This window comes from Zonotrichia leucophrys, chromosome 19, assembly GCF_028769735.1.
Source record: "Zonotrichia leucophrys gambelii isolate GWCS_2022_RI chromosome 19, RI_Zleu_2.0, whole genome shotgun sequence".
NCBI lineage: Eukaryota > Metazoa > Chordata > Aves > Passeriformes > Passerellidae > Zonotrichia > Zonotrichia leucophrys.
In genome coordinates this window covers 7,778,001-7,792,299 of record NC_088188.1, presented here as the reverse complement: position 1 = coordinate 7,792,299, position 14,299 = coordinate 7,778,001, and the positions used below count along the sequence as shown (strand labels likewise).

At 54.7% G+C, this 14,299-nt stretch overlaps 3 protein-coding genes across 6 annotated transcripts in view; 1 reads left to right on the top strand and 2 right to left on the bottom strand.

Moving 5' to 3' along the window:
* The window catches only part of SPECC1 (sperm antigen with calponin homology and coiled-coil domains 1), an 86,873-nt gene extending 84,541 nt beyond the window's left edge, over positions 1–2,332 (bottom strand). The window contains exon 1 of the mRNA XM_064729533.1: positions 2,263–2,332. The gene's annotated coding sequence lies outside the window, so the exon portion shown is untranslated. The remainder of the gene's footprint in view (positions 1–2,262) is intronic.
* A 228-nt stretch (positions 2,333–2,560) lies between these two features.
* TIMM22 (translocase of inner mitochondrial membrane 22) lies at positions 2,561–5,944 on the top strand. The gene is made up of 4 exons (XM_064729325.1): positions 2,561–2,835; positions 3,154–3,350; positions 4,347–4,419; positions 5,363–5,944. Exons 1-4 carry the CDS (start codon positions 2,595–2,597, stop codon positions 5,437–5,439), a joined length of 588 nt encoding a protein of 195 aa, XP_064585395.1. The 5' UTR covers positions 2,561–2,594; the 3' UTR covers positions 5,440–5,944.
* A 1,195-nt stretch (positions 5,945–7,139) lies between these two features.
* ABR (ABR activator of RhoGEF and GTPase) overlaps positions 7,140–14,299 on the bottom strand; it is a 37,820-nt gene continuing 30,660 nt past the window's right edge. For all 4 annotated transcript variants that reach the window (XM_064729320.1, XM_064729321.1, XM_064729322.1 and 1 more), the window contains 7 exons: positions 12,770–12,829; positions 12,568–12,677; positions 12,169–12,308; positions 11,649–11,783; positions 11,313–11,418; positions 9,580–9,727; positions 7,140–9,448 (listed from right to left, as the gene is read on the bottom strand). In XM_064729320.1, the coding sequence (XP_064585390.1) occupies positions 9,359–9,448; positions 9,580–9,727; positions 11,313–11,418; positions 11,649–11,783; positions 12,169–12,308; positions 12,568–12,677; positions 12,770–12,829 (789 nt within the window). In that variant the 3' untranslated portion in view covers positions 7,140–9,358. The remainder of the gene's footprint in view (positions 9,449–9,579; positions 9,728–11,312; positions 11,419–11,648; positions 11,784–12,168; positions 12,309–12,567; positions 12,678–12,769; positions 12,830–14,299) is intronic.

The following is a 14,299-nucleotide window of genomic DNA, read 5'->3' as shown; positions in this document are numbered from 1 at the left end:
GATCATCTGTGCCCGCTGCTGCCGTCACACTCACCCGAATTCACAATGTTTCATTTCCTGGGACCGTGAAATACATGAAATAAAAATAACCCGAGCTCTTGCATTGGACTGAACAGCTCCAGGATAAAGGAGTGGATGGAACAAGAACAGGGTCGGATGCACAGGTTCACAGGCTTGGAAATAAGAAACAGCTGAAAGTTTCATTTAAACATCTTGTTTATCAAAGATGTTGAACCCTCATAGTCCCTCTCAAATCCCTAATCCTCCATCTGATTTCACCCACACGAAAAATCTGTTCAGGCAGATGAGATTATTCAAATACCCAGGCACTGGAATTTGTTCGTATGTGGAACAGAATGGGGAGAGGAGAAAACTATTAAATATCTAAGGAAAAAAAAAATCTAATTACTCATTAATATCCATAAATAAGTATATTTTATAGGATCATATTTACAAAATTCTTGCTTAAATATTTTATTTACAAACAAATAGTAACCTAGCATTTTCTCTTAAACTCAGGGAAAGAGGAAAGAAAGTCAAAGCAATATTTCAACTATACATTAAACTCTTAGTGCTGAAATTCCCAATCCAACATATATGTTTTTTCCCTTTAGGCCTTTAGAAATTAGGCTTTGCTGTGAGACTTCAGCCCAGCAAGGTTATTTTGGTTCAAGAAGATTGAAATCTTAAGTTGAATGTTCCTTAGGGAGACCATCCTGCCAGCAACCTCAAGATCCTGCTGTAGTAGATTTTAACCACGTGCTTTTGCATGCGATTTGACCTTAAAAATGAAAAGAAGCGGGGGAAATACCCCCAGCAAACAAGCAAAATTCCCAAACAAACAACAAAAAAACCGTATTTTAAAAAAACCCAAGGACAAAAAAAAAAAAAAAAGAAAAAGAGGGAATAGCAGCGGGCAGGTGGTGCAGCCAGTAGAGGGCGGTGGGATTTAGAGGAAAGTTGTTGAACTTCGTCTAATGAAGTATTTGAAGATAAGAAAATTATCCATTTAAATCGTTATTGGAACCTACCTACACTAAGACATAGGCAGGATAGAGAAAAAAAGAACCAAAATAGAAACGAAATTTTATTACTTTAAGACCTCTAAAAAGTCGTGTTTCAGGGTAGGAAGATTTCATACCAATGCATCATTTACTTAATTTTGAAAGTAATTTTCAATTACTGAAATACAATAATTCCATGCATCTTATTGAAACCAAGACAACTATTTCTCATAGGTTTTAAGACCTATGGGTAACTTGAAATAGAAAAATATCAAATAAGAAGAACGGTATTTTTAAGGCACACATATTGTTACTTGTGAAGATGAAAACAGGTTCTAATCAACAAGAAAGTAAAACAGGTGAAGAAAAAGCAACACAAGCAGGAAACATAGATTTAAAAAAAAAAAAAAAAGCTTCTTATTTACCAAAAGGAAAAGCAACATTCTCACCTTATCACCAAACAGAACACCTCCCCAGAGCTAAGGTTCGTGCATTATTTGACACCAGCCCAGTTTGCATTTTGCGACGGAATATTGTGGATATTCTCAGAGCCTTTTTGAGCTACATGTCCTGAAGCAACACCGCTGCCCCACGCCAGAGGGGACCCAGCTGTCCCCGGGAGCAGCCGGGGATGTCCCGGTGCTCCGTGGCACAGCGAGGACACCTTTGCCAGGCTCGGGTGCCTCGGGCCGTGCCATGAGGGAGCCCCGATGCCCTTCCGAGCCTCGCCGGAGCTGCGGGAGCTCCGCTGTCCTCCGAGCCCCTCATGGGCTGCAGGAGCCGCTCTGCCCCCCAAGCCCCGCCGGAGCTGCGGGAGCGCCGCTGCCCCTCAGAGCCCCCCGGGGGGATGCGGCAGCCCCGCTGCCCCTCAGAGCCCTGCCTGAGCTGCGAGAGCCCCGCTGCCCTCCGTGCCCCGCTGTCCTCAGAGTCCCCCGGGGGCTGCAGGAACCCCGCTACCCTCAGAGCCCCGGCTGGGCTCCGGCGGGACGCTGCGGGCACGAACAGCGCCCGCCCCGTGCGGGACCTGTTGCCCTCAGAAACCGGCGCGGGGCCGGAGTCAGCGGCGGGGAGGATGCAGGGACACGGCGGCGACACCGCGACACCTCACCGGCTGCCCGCACCTCAGCCACTGAGGGCACAGTCGTCCCGCACTGCGGCACCTCAGCGCTCCCCCAGCAGCGGGATGCCCGGCGCGAGGCTGCCTGTTCTGTCCAGCCCAGCCGGTGCCCCCGCGCTGCCCGCACCTCCCCGCGCTCACCTGCAGCCGCCGCCGCGCTCGGGGATGCTCCGCAGCAGGAGCCCTCACCTCACCTGCACCGGCCGCACCGGCCACCAGGGGGCTGGCCTGCGGCATGCCGGGTAATGTAGTCCCCTGGCTGCCTGGGACGGCCCATCCCCGCTGAGCGCCGCGGAGCGTGCCGGGAGTGGTAGTTCTTCCCTGAGGCGTCGGCGCGGGGCAGACTGGGAGATGTAGTCAAAAAGCTGTGGTGCGCAGCGGCTTCTCCCAGCTGTGGAACTACAACTCCCGTGCGCCCCCGCTGCGGTGGCTCGAGCGGGCCCGGACGCGGCGCCGAGCGGCCGTGGGTGTGCATGGCCATCATGGCGGCCCCGCCGCCCTCAGCGTCGGGAGAGCCGGCGCCGCCGCCGCCGCCGCAGCCGCTGCAGTACAGCCTCCTGCTGCAGCACCTCGTGGGCGACAAGCGGCAGCCCCGCGTCTGGGACCCCGCCGTCTTCGGCGGAATCCCCTGCCCGCCCAAGAGCGAGGAGCAGAAGATGGTGGAGCGGGTCATGGAGAGCTGCCCCTTCAAGGCGGCGCTGGCTTGTGTAGGAGGTGCGGCGGCTGTGGGGTTGTTCGGGCGTCCCTGTGGCGTCGGGAGAGGGGCGGATGGAGAAGAGGCTGCAGTCCCCGAGTTTAATTTCCCTCCTAAGCCTCCTCCAGTGCCTGTCGCATGTCGCAGGCAGCGATCTGTGTCTGCCTTCCTTGGAGGTGCTCGTGGCCTTTCCTCACACAGCACGGGCTGTCACAGGTGTCCACAGCACCGAGGGATTCCTGCCCTGTCACAGACAGCGGGGCAGAGCCGCTTCATTGCCTGCGGGGAATGCGCTGCTCCAGCCCAGCCAAGTTAATTTCATTGTTTATCTCTCACAGGGTTTGTTCTGGGAGGTGCGTTCGGTATCTTCACAGCTGGCATCGACACCAACGTGGGGTTTGATCCCAAGGATCCCTACCGCACGCCCACGGCCAAAGAGGTGCTCAAGGACATGGGGCAGCGAGGCATCTCCTACGCCAAGAACTTCGCCATCGTGGGGGCCATGTTCTCCTGCACGGAATGCGTGGTGGAATCTGTGAGTAAGAGCCTCTCAACCATTAAGAAATGTTTTCTGGTACCCTTTAGAATCCTCTACTAGATCCAAATAAGTACATATATCCTCTTTGTAATAGGGCAGTGGAGTAGGCTGCTTTGTTCTTTCTTGGCCAGCAAAGCTTTTCAGCTTTGAGATCTGTCTTCAGAGCTGCTGTTCTCTGACAGAATGAAGAACTCTTCTGCAGTAGCAAAGTCCTTTTCATTTTTAAGTCCTAAATGTATTGGCAAGCATAGGCATTACTTTTTAAAACCCTAGCTACAAGTGCTTGTGTAAAATGTCAAACTGTGAGTTGCAAGATGGTAATTTGAGTGTCTAAAAATTCCATATGCAGAAAGGGATCATTTAATGAAAGTTCTTGAGTAACAGGCCCATTTTCATCTGGCTCTTACAGTCAGAAATTACCTTTTGCAGCTCAGTGGTAAATCTGTCATCTGTTTTTTTTTAATAGAAAAATTACCCTGTTATGATTTTGAGTCCTGCCTTTTAATTGAAAGGCACAATGAGTTAAGAAGTGTAACTCATCTAGAAGAAAAGTGAATCTGCTTGCAGAGCAGAGAGATCTCTGGACTGGTGAAAATCCAGCATGTCCTGGCTATGGAAATAGTCCATCTTTGTCAGCAAGTGCTGTGACTCTCACTGTGCCAAGGAGCAGCTGCATGGCCAGGCTCAGGGCTGCTCTCATGTGGCTGTTGCACTTTTAGACTCAGGGCTGTGTTCTGTCCTGCCTCACCTGAGGATCCTTCCCACAGCACTGCATTGCACCACATGGATTTGTCTCACCTCTGCCAGTTCCCTTCTCCTTCCTCCCTTCCCTGCCCTGCGAGTCTGGGAGTGCAGGGCCATCTGCTGAGAGCAGAGGGAAGAACACCCTCAGCTGAGAAGGGGATGGAAGGGCATTTAACCTTTCTTGCTGTTAGCACAGATGCTGAGTGTTATTCCATATTTCCTTGTTGGCTGTGATTTGTAACTCCACAGTATCGTGGGAAGTCGGACTGGAAGAACAGCGTTATCAGCGGCTGCATCACGGGAGGAGCCATCGGCTTCAGAGGTTGGTGGTGCCTGCTGGGAGCTGTTTCTGTGATAAGATTGGATTTGGCTAAGCAGCACACGATGTTCTCAGTGCAGCACACACACCACAAACCTCCTTGCATGGGGATGTGGTGAGGCCAGCGTGAGAGTGTGCTCCGGAGTGGCAGAGCTGCCAGCTCCAAGAATAAGTGTGGATAAGGAAGGGTTGGTCATAGAGGAAAATCAACAAAATTCACTTGAAAGAAAAGTCAGGAGGTGGTGGTGGCTGTCCACACTCTTCTGTGGTATCATGGGAGAGAGCCAAAAATACAAACAGAAGCTGTTAACTGAGCTTTACACATCTGCCATTTCACTGTCTCTGCTACTCTTCTTTGAAATTAGAACTAAAGAGCTCTCTTCTTTTGTACCATGTGTAAAATGCTTTTCTCCTTTCTCATGTATCAGTTCAAACAGACAATTCTACTTACATGTGAATGAGGAGTGGGGTTTTAGTCCAGCAGCACTAGTGGAGATTTTCCTTTAGTGGTAACATCTGGGAAAATGCCCAAGTAGGAGAGAGCTGCTCTGCTCATCAGAAATATCAAACTTCTCTCACTCTCCTTAAGAAAAAAACCAGTCCTGTTTTAACAAGCATAAACGAAAAGAAAGCTCTTGAAAGTGCTTCTAATTGAGCTTGTTAAGTTGTGTTTGTCCTAGACCTAATCCTCTTAGAGCTGTCAGAGCAGTGGCTGCTCTTCCTCTCCCTCCTAACCCCACCAAGCCACTTGCAGGGCTCAGATGAGAGCACAGTAAAGTCAGCAGTGGCCACGGGAGGGTTTGTACATCAGGCAGTGGCAGTGTCACTGTCTCCCAGGAGGGCACTGCCAGGTTCCTGCTGCTGTGAGCTCTGAGCCAGCACAAGTTACTGGGCATAAGAATATTTCCCCTGCTTTGTCTCATGGTTTCCCACCCTTGCCTTGCAGCGGGGCTGAAGGCCGGCGTGATCGGCTGCGGAGGATTCGCCGCTTTCTCCGCCGCAGTCGATTACTACCTGCGGTAACAGCCAGGAGCAACAGTCCCTGTCCAGTGCTGCTGCTGAGAGCCTGCACCACGGCACAAGCACCAGGCTTACCTTTCCACTGCCTCTGGAGTCGGGGTGGCGCTGGCCACTGTGTGAATGACTAACAGCAACCTGGCTGCGAGCCCTGGCGAGCTGCTGCAGGCAGGCTTGCGGGAGCAGGGGAGCATGGAGCCAGGCACAGAGCAGCATCTCCAGGACACATCAGCTGACTGTCAGTTTCCAGGAAACATGCCTGGACTCTGAGCTCTTTCGATCCTTTGGGGCTGATTTTGATTAAGTCTGTTGTTGGCATCAAAAGAAGGCAGGAGGACAATCTTTGATGAGAAATGCGGCGATTTAGGTTGTCACATATTTGAAGGTGCTGCAAGTGTTTTAACAGTCACCAGTTTGCAGCTTGCTACTCTGTTGGGGAGAGGTAAGATCCTGTGGAGAAATAAGCTTGTTCCAGGCTTTTCTTAAAATATCATCTGAAGACAAACCACCATCTGTACAACTTGTGTTATTTCAAGTACAGAGATGAGCGCCAGATTTCTTTACCATGTTTTAAAGGGAAAAGCAGAAAGGAATCCTTACCCTTAGAGCTGTGGTTACTGGCAGATGAACAGAACAGTTTAAGGGAAAAAAAGAGGTTGTTGCTGAAGTATAATTCTCTGTAGCCACTTGGCCAGCCTGATTTAACCTCACTGTGGGAGTGCAATCTTGCTACTGCTTTAATTGCCCCAGGCTCACCCCATTAGTTCCAGCAGTTTGATGGTGAGACTTAGAAAGCAGAGCTGTGAGAATAAACCAGTGTTTGACAGATAACTGGGCACTCACTCAGCACACAGCCTGCTTCCCATCACATCCCTGTGCCACCTCCAAGTGCCCCAGTGTTACTTACACAGGGAGAAGTGAGTGGTTTTTCTCAGCTCAGTTTTTTCTGAGCCCAAAATTGGTGCTGAAATCAAAACATATGTTTGTTAGCTCAAGGAGCTGCTGCCTCCCTGATTGGTGTTCTCTCTGCCCTCCTGCTCTTCTAACCAAGCTCTGTTCTCAGACCTCAGAGGGTCATTTTTAATCTTCATTGAGCCGCTCCATAAAGGCAAACACTCCCTCTAATCTTTTTGAGGCAGTGGCATTTCAGATGCAGTGCACACAACTAATAGAGATCCTCCCACTCACCTCCCCTCCTTTGCATCCACAGTTGGACATCCCAGAACAGTGACAGCCCTTGTTGACCTGGAAGAGCAGCACTAGCAGTGTGTTTTGTCTGATACAGTGGTCAGTGGTCAGTTTGGAGGCTCATTGGCTCCCATTCCCACATGGAAAGAAGTGGGGAGACAGCAAGCACCATGTGATCTATCAGATGAGGTTTCCAGATCTCCTGATGTTCCTTGCTGTGCCTGTTCAATATCCTCAGGCCAGAAGCTGTGCAAGTCAGCTGAATTTTAAGCTTGAGTAATTCTAGGCTGATTAAACAGCCTGGCTCCAGACAGTCCAGGGTTTTTTCCTCCAAAATGCAAGGATGTAGCCCAAACCATAAGAAGTCTCTTCAAAGATTGCCTGGCACAATGCCTGTGCTTATACCACTGGCTTGAAGTGCAACTAGCAAGAATTCCATGACAGAATGAAGAAGCTGTGATGCCAAAGTGATCAGTTAGTGCAAACAGCAACACCACAGGGCTTCTTTTGTGCAAATATCGGGGCTTTGCATTTTTATTAACATTTTTTTTCTCCTCACGAGGTTTTACAGCCATTTAAAGTTTATAATCTACAGAAATTGAAACAGAACACAAACAAAAATATATCCTTAACAACTTTTGAAAGTCAAATATTAATTAACAGTTCTATTCTACCTGTAGCTGCAAGACTCCACCCCCCTCTTTTCCTTCCTGTAGGGACAAGCAAAAGCCAGTCGTGGGGACAGCCACAGCCTGTTGTGCTGGGCTGTGGGGACCGGGCCTCCAGCCACTGTCACAGGGGGAGATTTGGCTGTACAGAGTCTCCATCTGGAATGACAGAGAGTGGACAGAGACTTGGACACATGTAACAAATCAGACACACACAGGGATCTGTTGTGCAGTCAGATCTAAAGCTCGGCCTCCTTACTGGGTCCAGGGCCAAGACAGACGCCTGGTTATTTTCTGCAATGCTGTTTCCCTTCTGTTGAGCTGGTAGTCAGGAGGAGCAGGGTCTGGAGTGTGAGCCCTTTGGAGGGGGACTGAGACCTCCCCTCCTTGGTTGCTTTGCTGGTGCAGGGCTGGCAGGTGCTGCCTTCCCCAGGGAGGGGGCTGAGGACATACCTGGTGCATCGGTGGCTGGGCTCTACCTGGAACAGTCCAATAGCTGGGAGGGTAAAGGCAACGCTGCTGTGGGGGACAGGCTTGGTCACTTCTCATCCATCTCCATTTGGCACAGGAGAGAGCACAGGGCCAACGCAGTCGGGGACATGGGGGGGCTTTTCCCACAAGAACACGGACTCAGCTCATAGAGCGAAAGGTTTTGTGTCCCAACAGGTACCAACACCTACCTGGGAGGTGGGAGCGTGGGGGACATCCCAGGAGCCAGGCACTGGGGCAGCCTGTCCTGCCCTGGGACATGGCCTGACAGCTCCAGCCATCAGCTTGGGAGGGAGGGCTCACTGGAGCCACTAACAAACAAACCTGAGCTGGCTGGGCACGGCTAATCCAGCAGCAACCACTTTGGGAGAAAGACAGAACAAAGCACTTCTGCCTTCAGTCACAAGGCCATGAAGGCTTTCCTCCTCCCATCCTTCTGTGCTGGTTCCCAGGCTGGGTGACCATCCAGCTGCTGCAGAGCACTTGCCTCTGGCAGCCAGGCTGCCACCGAGGCAGGGCCATGTGCTGCCATGTGCTCAGTGCAGCAGGGAAGGCCAAGGAAGGGATAAAACATCTCCTTGTCCCCGTGGCCACGGGAGGGATGCTGTGCCACGGGGTGCATGCAGTGCTCATGGCAGTGCTGGGCTGGCAGGGGCGTGAGTGCCTCACTATGGCAGACAGAACTGTACAGCAGATACCCTGCTCCCCACCAAACTTCCAAATTGGGGAAATTTGCGACCACATCAGTGCCAGAGCAGACGTGGGGTCAGCCCATGGTGCAGAAAGCAAACCTGCCTCTGGCTGGCCATCCTTTCAGCCTGCTGTGGATCCAGACCAGCCCAGCACCTCTGGCTCCAGCCTTGTGTGAGGGGTTACCCCATAACTACTCAGAGGCGAAATCCAGCGAGGGGAGGAACCGCCACGCCACACACACACAGGCAAAGCACAGGGCTGGAGAGGGGACTGGCCTGAAACACCCAGAGGAGCTGTGGCAGGGAAGAAGCAGCACCCTGCTCCTCTGCCCTCGGGGTCGCAGTTTGCTCAGAGCGGAGCAGGATCCAGGCACAGGGTCCGACGTTTGCGCAGGCAGCGAAGCCAAAGCGGGGCTGGTGTCACCGTCACCAGGGAGGGAGGGAGGGAGGCCCGTGAGCTCCCGGCCTCGGAGCGAGCCAGTGCTGCACATGCAGGCGTGGGCAGGGAGCTGGGCAGCAAACAGGCACTCGTGGGGCACTGCAGGCTTCAGGCAGGGGGTGCCTGTAGGAGTGAGCGGGCGGGAAGGAGTCCAGGAGAAAACTAGCCAAGGGGGAAGCCTGTGTCCACAGCCCTTGTCAGTCACTACCTCTTCCGTTGAGCAAATATACATAAAAACAATCCTTGAACACAAGAAGGGACATAAGACACGACTACTTTACAGAGAGGGCCTGGCACCTGCTGGGACCGGGCCACTGGAACATGATTGTACAGGAGCTGCAGGCAGCACCGTCCTGGGTCTGGGCTGGTCTCCCTTGGGGGCTGTGGTCCAGTCCGTGTCCCCCAGCAGGGAGCTGGAGTGTTTGCAGCTGGTGCCTTCTGCCTGCAGGCTACACGTCCGTGGAGAAGTAAAGTGTGTTGCGTTTGAGCTCGCTGAAGGAGATGGGAGGATGCTGCAGGTAGTAGAGAAGGACCTGGACCTGTAGAAGGTAAATGGGGGGTGTTACTACAGAAGGGGAAAGAGCTGCCACCTCCCAGCTTGTCCCATCCAGCAAAAAGTAACAAATCTACCCAGACAGGCAGGTGAACCCCTCCAGTCCCCAGCTCTTACCTGGGCCATCACATCGTGGGACCAGATGTCAGAGGCCAAGGTGAGGTGCGCCTTGCTTTCCCCCTCTGAGGGTCTCAGAAGTGTTGGCCCAAAAACCGTGGCCAGATTGTGGAGAGACATTTTGTTGATAGGTTCCTTTTCAGCCACCCTGTGGGGTACAGGAGAGAGGCAGTGTCAGCCCCTAACGATGCTCAGGAGTGGGGATCCATGGGGTGATGAGGAGGCCGAGGGCTGCTCTCCCTTCTCCCAGCAGCAGTGGGGCACCTCCAGCTTTCCACTGCCCTCTGCAGCCCTCAGAAAAGCCAGGTGCAGGGCAGGGAGCTCTGCCCCCTTCACGGCCTCTGCTGGAGCTGCTGGGCCTGGCTGGGAGCCCTGGGTGTGATGTGGCAGCAACCAAGCCCTGACTCCTGCACTGCGGGGCCTCCACCCTTCCTGAGCCCGCAGGGCATGGGAGCCCTGCACAGCCCCTGCCCCCTGCACCCACTCCCCTCGAGGCTCCCTGCCCCAACAGCCCTGTGGGAGCCCTGCCAGCACGGAGGGAAGCAGGACCACAACATTGCCATGTTAGGAGGCAGCTGTGCTCCCCGGCACAGGCTGCTCGCTTGAGCCCCGGCCAGGGGAGCAGATGTGGGAACTGGCTGTGCCCGGTTCTCAGGATGGAAATGGATTTTTCCTTCTCCATCCCCCAGCATCAATCACTTTTTCAGTTTGGTTTTAGCCAAACCAGAGGAACAAAAAAAAAAATTTAATGATGCAAGTAACATGAGCCATGAGCCCCAGCTCTGGCCAGGCTCTGTGTTCTGCTCTGCTGCCCTTCCACAGCCCTGTACCTTCCCTGGGTTTTGGGGTCCTAGGGACCCCCAGTCCCTGTGTCCCCAGGTTTGGATGCACCTCATCTGGGCCAAGAAAAGCCTGTGAAACCACAAACTGCTGCACTCACCCTGGGATAGCTGATATGAGGTGTCACCTGCAGTTCTGGGACATTTCCACAGAGCTGAGTGTCCTTGGTTCTTGGCCACCCGCTGCTGACAGGTGACAGGGATTGCTGCATCTTGTTTTGCAAGGACTACTGCTGGACTGGTGGGAAGGGACACAGAGCTGTTTTCCTGCTAAGGGGGACACTGCAGAGCTCCCAACTGACTCCTGCCCTGTGCTGAGGCCAGCTGCTCCCTGCAGAGCTCATCCAAGCAGCTGCACGCCGGCTGCAGCAGCCAAGTGTTCCTTGTTTGCAGAGGCCGTGTGCTCCCTGCAGAGCTGACCTGGATCACTGGCCAGGCACAGCCCAGACCCTGATGGCACCACAGCCGGTGGTCCTGGGACACCAGGGCTGCTCTGGAGGGGCAGAACAGCCCCAGGACCCCCCAGCATCCTACAGGGCCCAAGGAGAGATGTGGAAAGCCAACACTGATATCAAAGAAGGGTCTGAGCAAGCTGCAGCCTGGGGAATACTCCAGAGCCCAGAGAGATGGGGCAGGTGGGGCACACCTGGAGCTGTACCCTCTTGGAAGGGCTGGGAAAGGACTCCTCCATGCCTGACCCAAGCTGCTGTTGCTGGCCCTGGCTGCTGCCCTGCTCTGCACCAGCACAGCCTCCAGATCAGCCTGGAGCCGTGCAGGCACTACAGGAACCAAACAGCAGCTCTGACTCTGTTCATGTCCCATCCCCACAGCAAAGCAGTTGGACAGACCCATCCTGCACCTCCCACCCATCCCAGGTAGCCCCTGAGCCTTTACCTTTTCAAGTGCTCCAGCAGGAAGAGGAAGGTGATGAGGTTGGGGTCAGGCAGCGAGCGGAGAAGGTGCATCATGCAGTTCTCCTTGGCAGCAGGATCTGAGAGAGCTGGAGGCACAGAGGGAGAGGGCTCAGGACAGGGTCTGCTGCAGCAGCAGGACCCACCACAGCCAGACACCTCCCAGCAGCCACTGTGTGAGCACTGGGGAGCAGAGCTGGCCTGGAACCAGTAAAAACAGCCAGGACCAAGTGGGAACGACCCTTGGGAGTGCCCCATCCCAGAGCAAGCAATGCCAAACAGAGTTTGTGCATCATCCCCTTCCCATCCCATCCCTTACCGATGCCCTCCATGAAGGCAGGGTAGAGCCTGTCAGTGAGGAGGGGCTCGGGCAGCTCTCGGAAGTACAGCTTCAGCGTGCCAGCGATAGCATTGATGTCCATGTCACTCAGCATCACCAGGATGTCCTTGTTATCTGTCCAGAGAGCACCCACATGTGACTCCTGCCCTCCTGATCCCTTCTGTGTCACTGCAGCCAGCCAGACAGGCTGCCAGCTGCAGGGCAGGGACAGCACTGCTGGGTTCACAGCCCCATCAGCCAGGCTGAGCCTGGGAAAAGCCCAGTGGTTCCCGCCTGGCTGGGCAACAGGACACACAACGATTTGTGCAAATCCATTTGTAACATTTCCCTGACTCAGTGTCTGCCAGGAGCCAGCTCAGAGGCACAAACAGGCTGGGATCCCTGGGTGTTTTTGTCCCTCCTCACCCCCAGCCCCTTCCTGTGCAGAATGGCACATGTGGCACAAGTGCAGCGCAATAACCAAACCCAGCCTTGCAGAGGGCTCCCCCAGGACACTCACTTGCATCAAAGACAGCTTTCAATGCCTGGATGTCAGTGGCCACTCCAGAGATCCTGTAGATGCCAACCTCTTCAATGCCCCTCTTCTCCACCTCCTCCACGCACTGGCGCACGATGTAAGGCACCTTGGAGCGCTCGCGCCTGGCTCGGGAGGCACAGCTGTCACCAGAGACTCCCAGGGGAACCCTGGCAGCCAGCCCAGCCCTGCCAACCCAGCGCCCAGCTCTGCCAACCCAGCGCCCAGCCCTGCATGCACGAGGGAAGGATGGGAATGGCAGAGGGAACAGGAAAATCCCCAGCAGAGAGCAAAGGCCGAGCTCCCCAGTGCTGGTGGGAGCAAGGGGACGCAGGGCAGCCCCACACCCAGAGCAGATCAGCCCCACAGCCCTGCATCATTTACTTTGTCACAACACTGATTTTCACCCCGAAGACACCAGTCTGCTTTTTGGACGGGGTCCTCTTCAGGCTCATGTCCCTGCTTGTGAACTTCATGGAGAACTCCACCTTGATCTGTGGGAGACAGGGGGTGAGTGCTGGCTGCCCTGAAGGCAAGAAGGGGCTGCATTCACAGCGAGGGGCTGTGGGTCCCCCACCCCACTTACTCCGTTCATCTCAATCACATCCATGTGCCAGTTCTTGGTCTGCACGGCCTGTGGGTCCAGCTGTGGGGAGAGAAGCTCTGTGAATTCTGTGGGGACACAGCCTCGTGACAGCCCTGCTGCCATCCCAACCTGGTGGCCCCAAAGCCCCTGATCTGCAGATGGGGTAGGGCACAGGACATGCTTTTCCTGTGCAACAAGACCAGAGGATGGAGAGGTTCCCATCCCTTTGGGCTCTGGGGTCCCTCTGGCCGTGCCCTGAAGCCAGGTGGGCTCAGCCCCCCTGTCCTGCCCTCTCCCCAGAGCCCCTGCAAGGCAGTGCTATAACCCACACCCACGAAGCAAGAAACTTCCAAGAAATTAGGACTATTTCTGGCGGCAGATTGATGAAACAGAACTAGGGCAGCGTTTTCCATGCAGAAAAACAACATCTCCCCATAGCCAAGGCTATTTTTAACCCCTGGGAATGACAGGCTCTGCTATTTCTGGCTTTGGGGCTAGCGGGGGACTCGGTGACGCTGCCCCGGGTGCAGTGAGAGGTGCTGGCATTCCCAAGGCCCTGGCACGTGCCCTGGTGGCTTCCAGGCCCCAGGGCTGTGCAGAGCTGGGTGCAGTTGCCTTTTGGGGCTCTTTGGTCCCCAGCTGGTGGTATTGATCCAGCCCCATCGATCCCTGTAATGCACGGGGCGGGCAGCCTGGCCCTAATGTCCCCTTGGGGAAGGGGATGGGATCTGGGAGCTGGGGGGGGCTCCCAGGGCTGGGGACACGCAGCTGCCAGGCCACACTGGCACCAGGCACGTGGGGTCACCCTGCAAGGACACGGGAGCTCCCTGCAGCTGCTGGGTCAGGAGATGCTCTGGGCAAGTGTCAAGATGTTCAGAGCTGCTGCTCCAGCCACGGAGCTGCTGCTCCCCTGCCCATAAACTCACTGCATGTCATGATGGGGGGCACTGTGGGGTCCCTCATGTCCCTTCTTGCACACCAAATCGTCACAGTCCCAAAGAGGATCGAGCTGCCCTGGCTCTTGGCACAGACCCAGCACACTGGCATTGCCACATGCCCAGCCCTGTGAGCCCAAACAGCTCCTTAGCCATGGGAAAAATGTGATTCCCCAGCAAGGCAGAAATGCTGCTGTCCCCAGCATGGCCCAGGAATGGTTCCTGACATTCCTGCTCCAGCCCAGCACATGGAAGAGCCCAGAGAGAGCCACGCTGCTCCCTCTGTGCCAGCCCTGCGGCTGCTGGGGAGCAGTAGGAGGAGGAGGAGAAAGCTGCAGCTGCCCTGGGCTCCCATGGGACCCTGCAGCAGGTCTGGACACTGGGATCACGAGACTGCAGCCAGAGCACAGCCAAGCCCAGCCCTGCTGCCCCAGCTCCTCTGTGCTCCCCTGCAGGGCTGTATCCCCCACGGCACTGCCATGGAGCCACCACAGCCAACACCATGTCCCAGGCACTTCTACCCTTTCCCCACTCATGGCAGTGAAGCCCCTTCATCCCCCTGCCAGGTCAGGAGCCTCCCTGCTCTGCAACACAA

Coding starts and splice junctions, on each gene's coding strand:
- TIMM22 (XM_064729325.1), top strand. CDS start 2,595: ATGGCCATCATGGCGGCCCCGCCGCCCTCAGCGTCGGGAGAGCCGGCG. Junction 2,836..3,153: donor GGCGCTGGCTTGTGTAGGAG/GTGCGGCGGCTG, acceptor TATCTCTCACAG/GGTTTGTTCTGGGAGGTGCG. Junction 4,420..5,362: donor AGGAGCCATCGGCTTCAGAG/GTTGGTGGTGCC, acceptor CTTGCCTTGCAG/CGGGGCTGAAGGCCGGCGTG.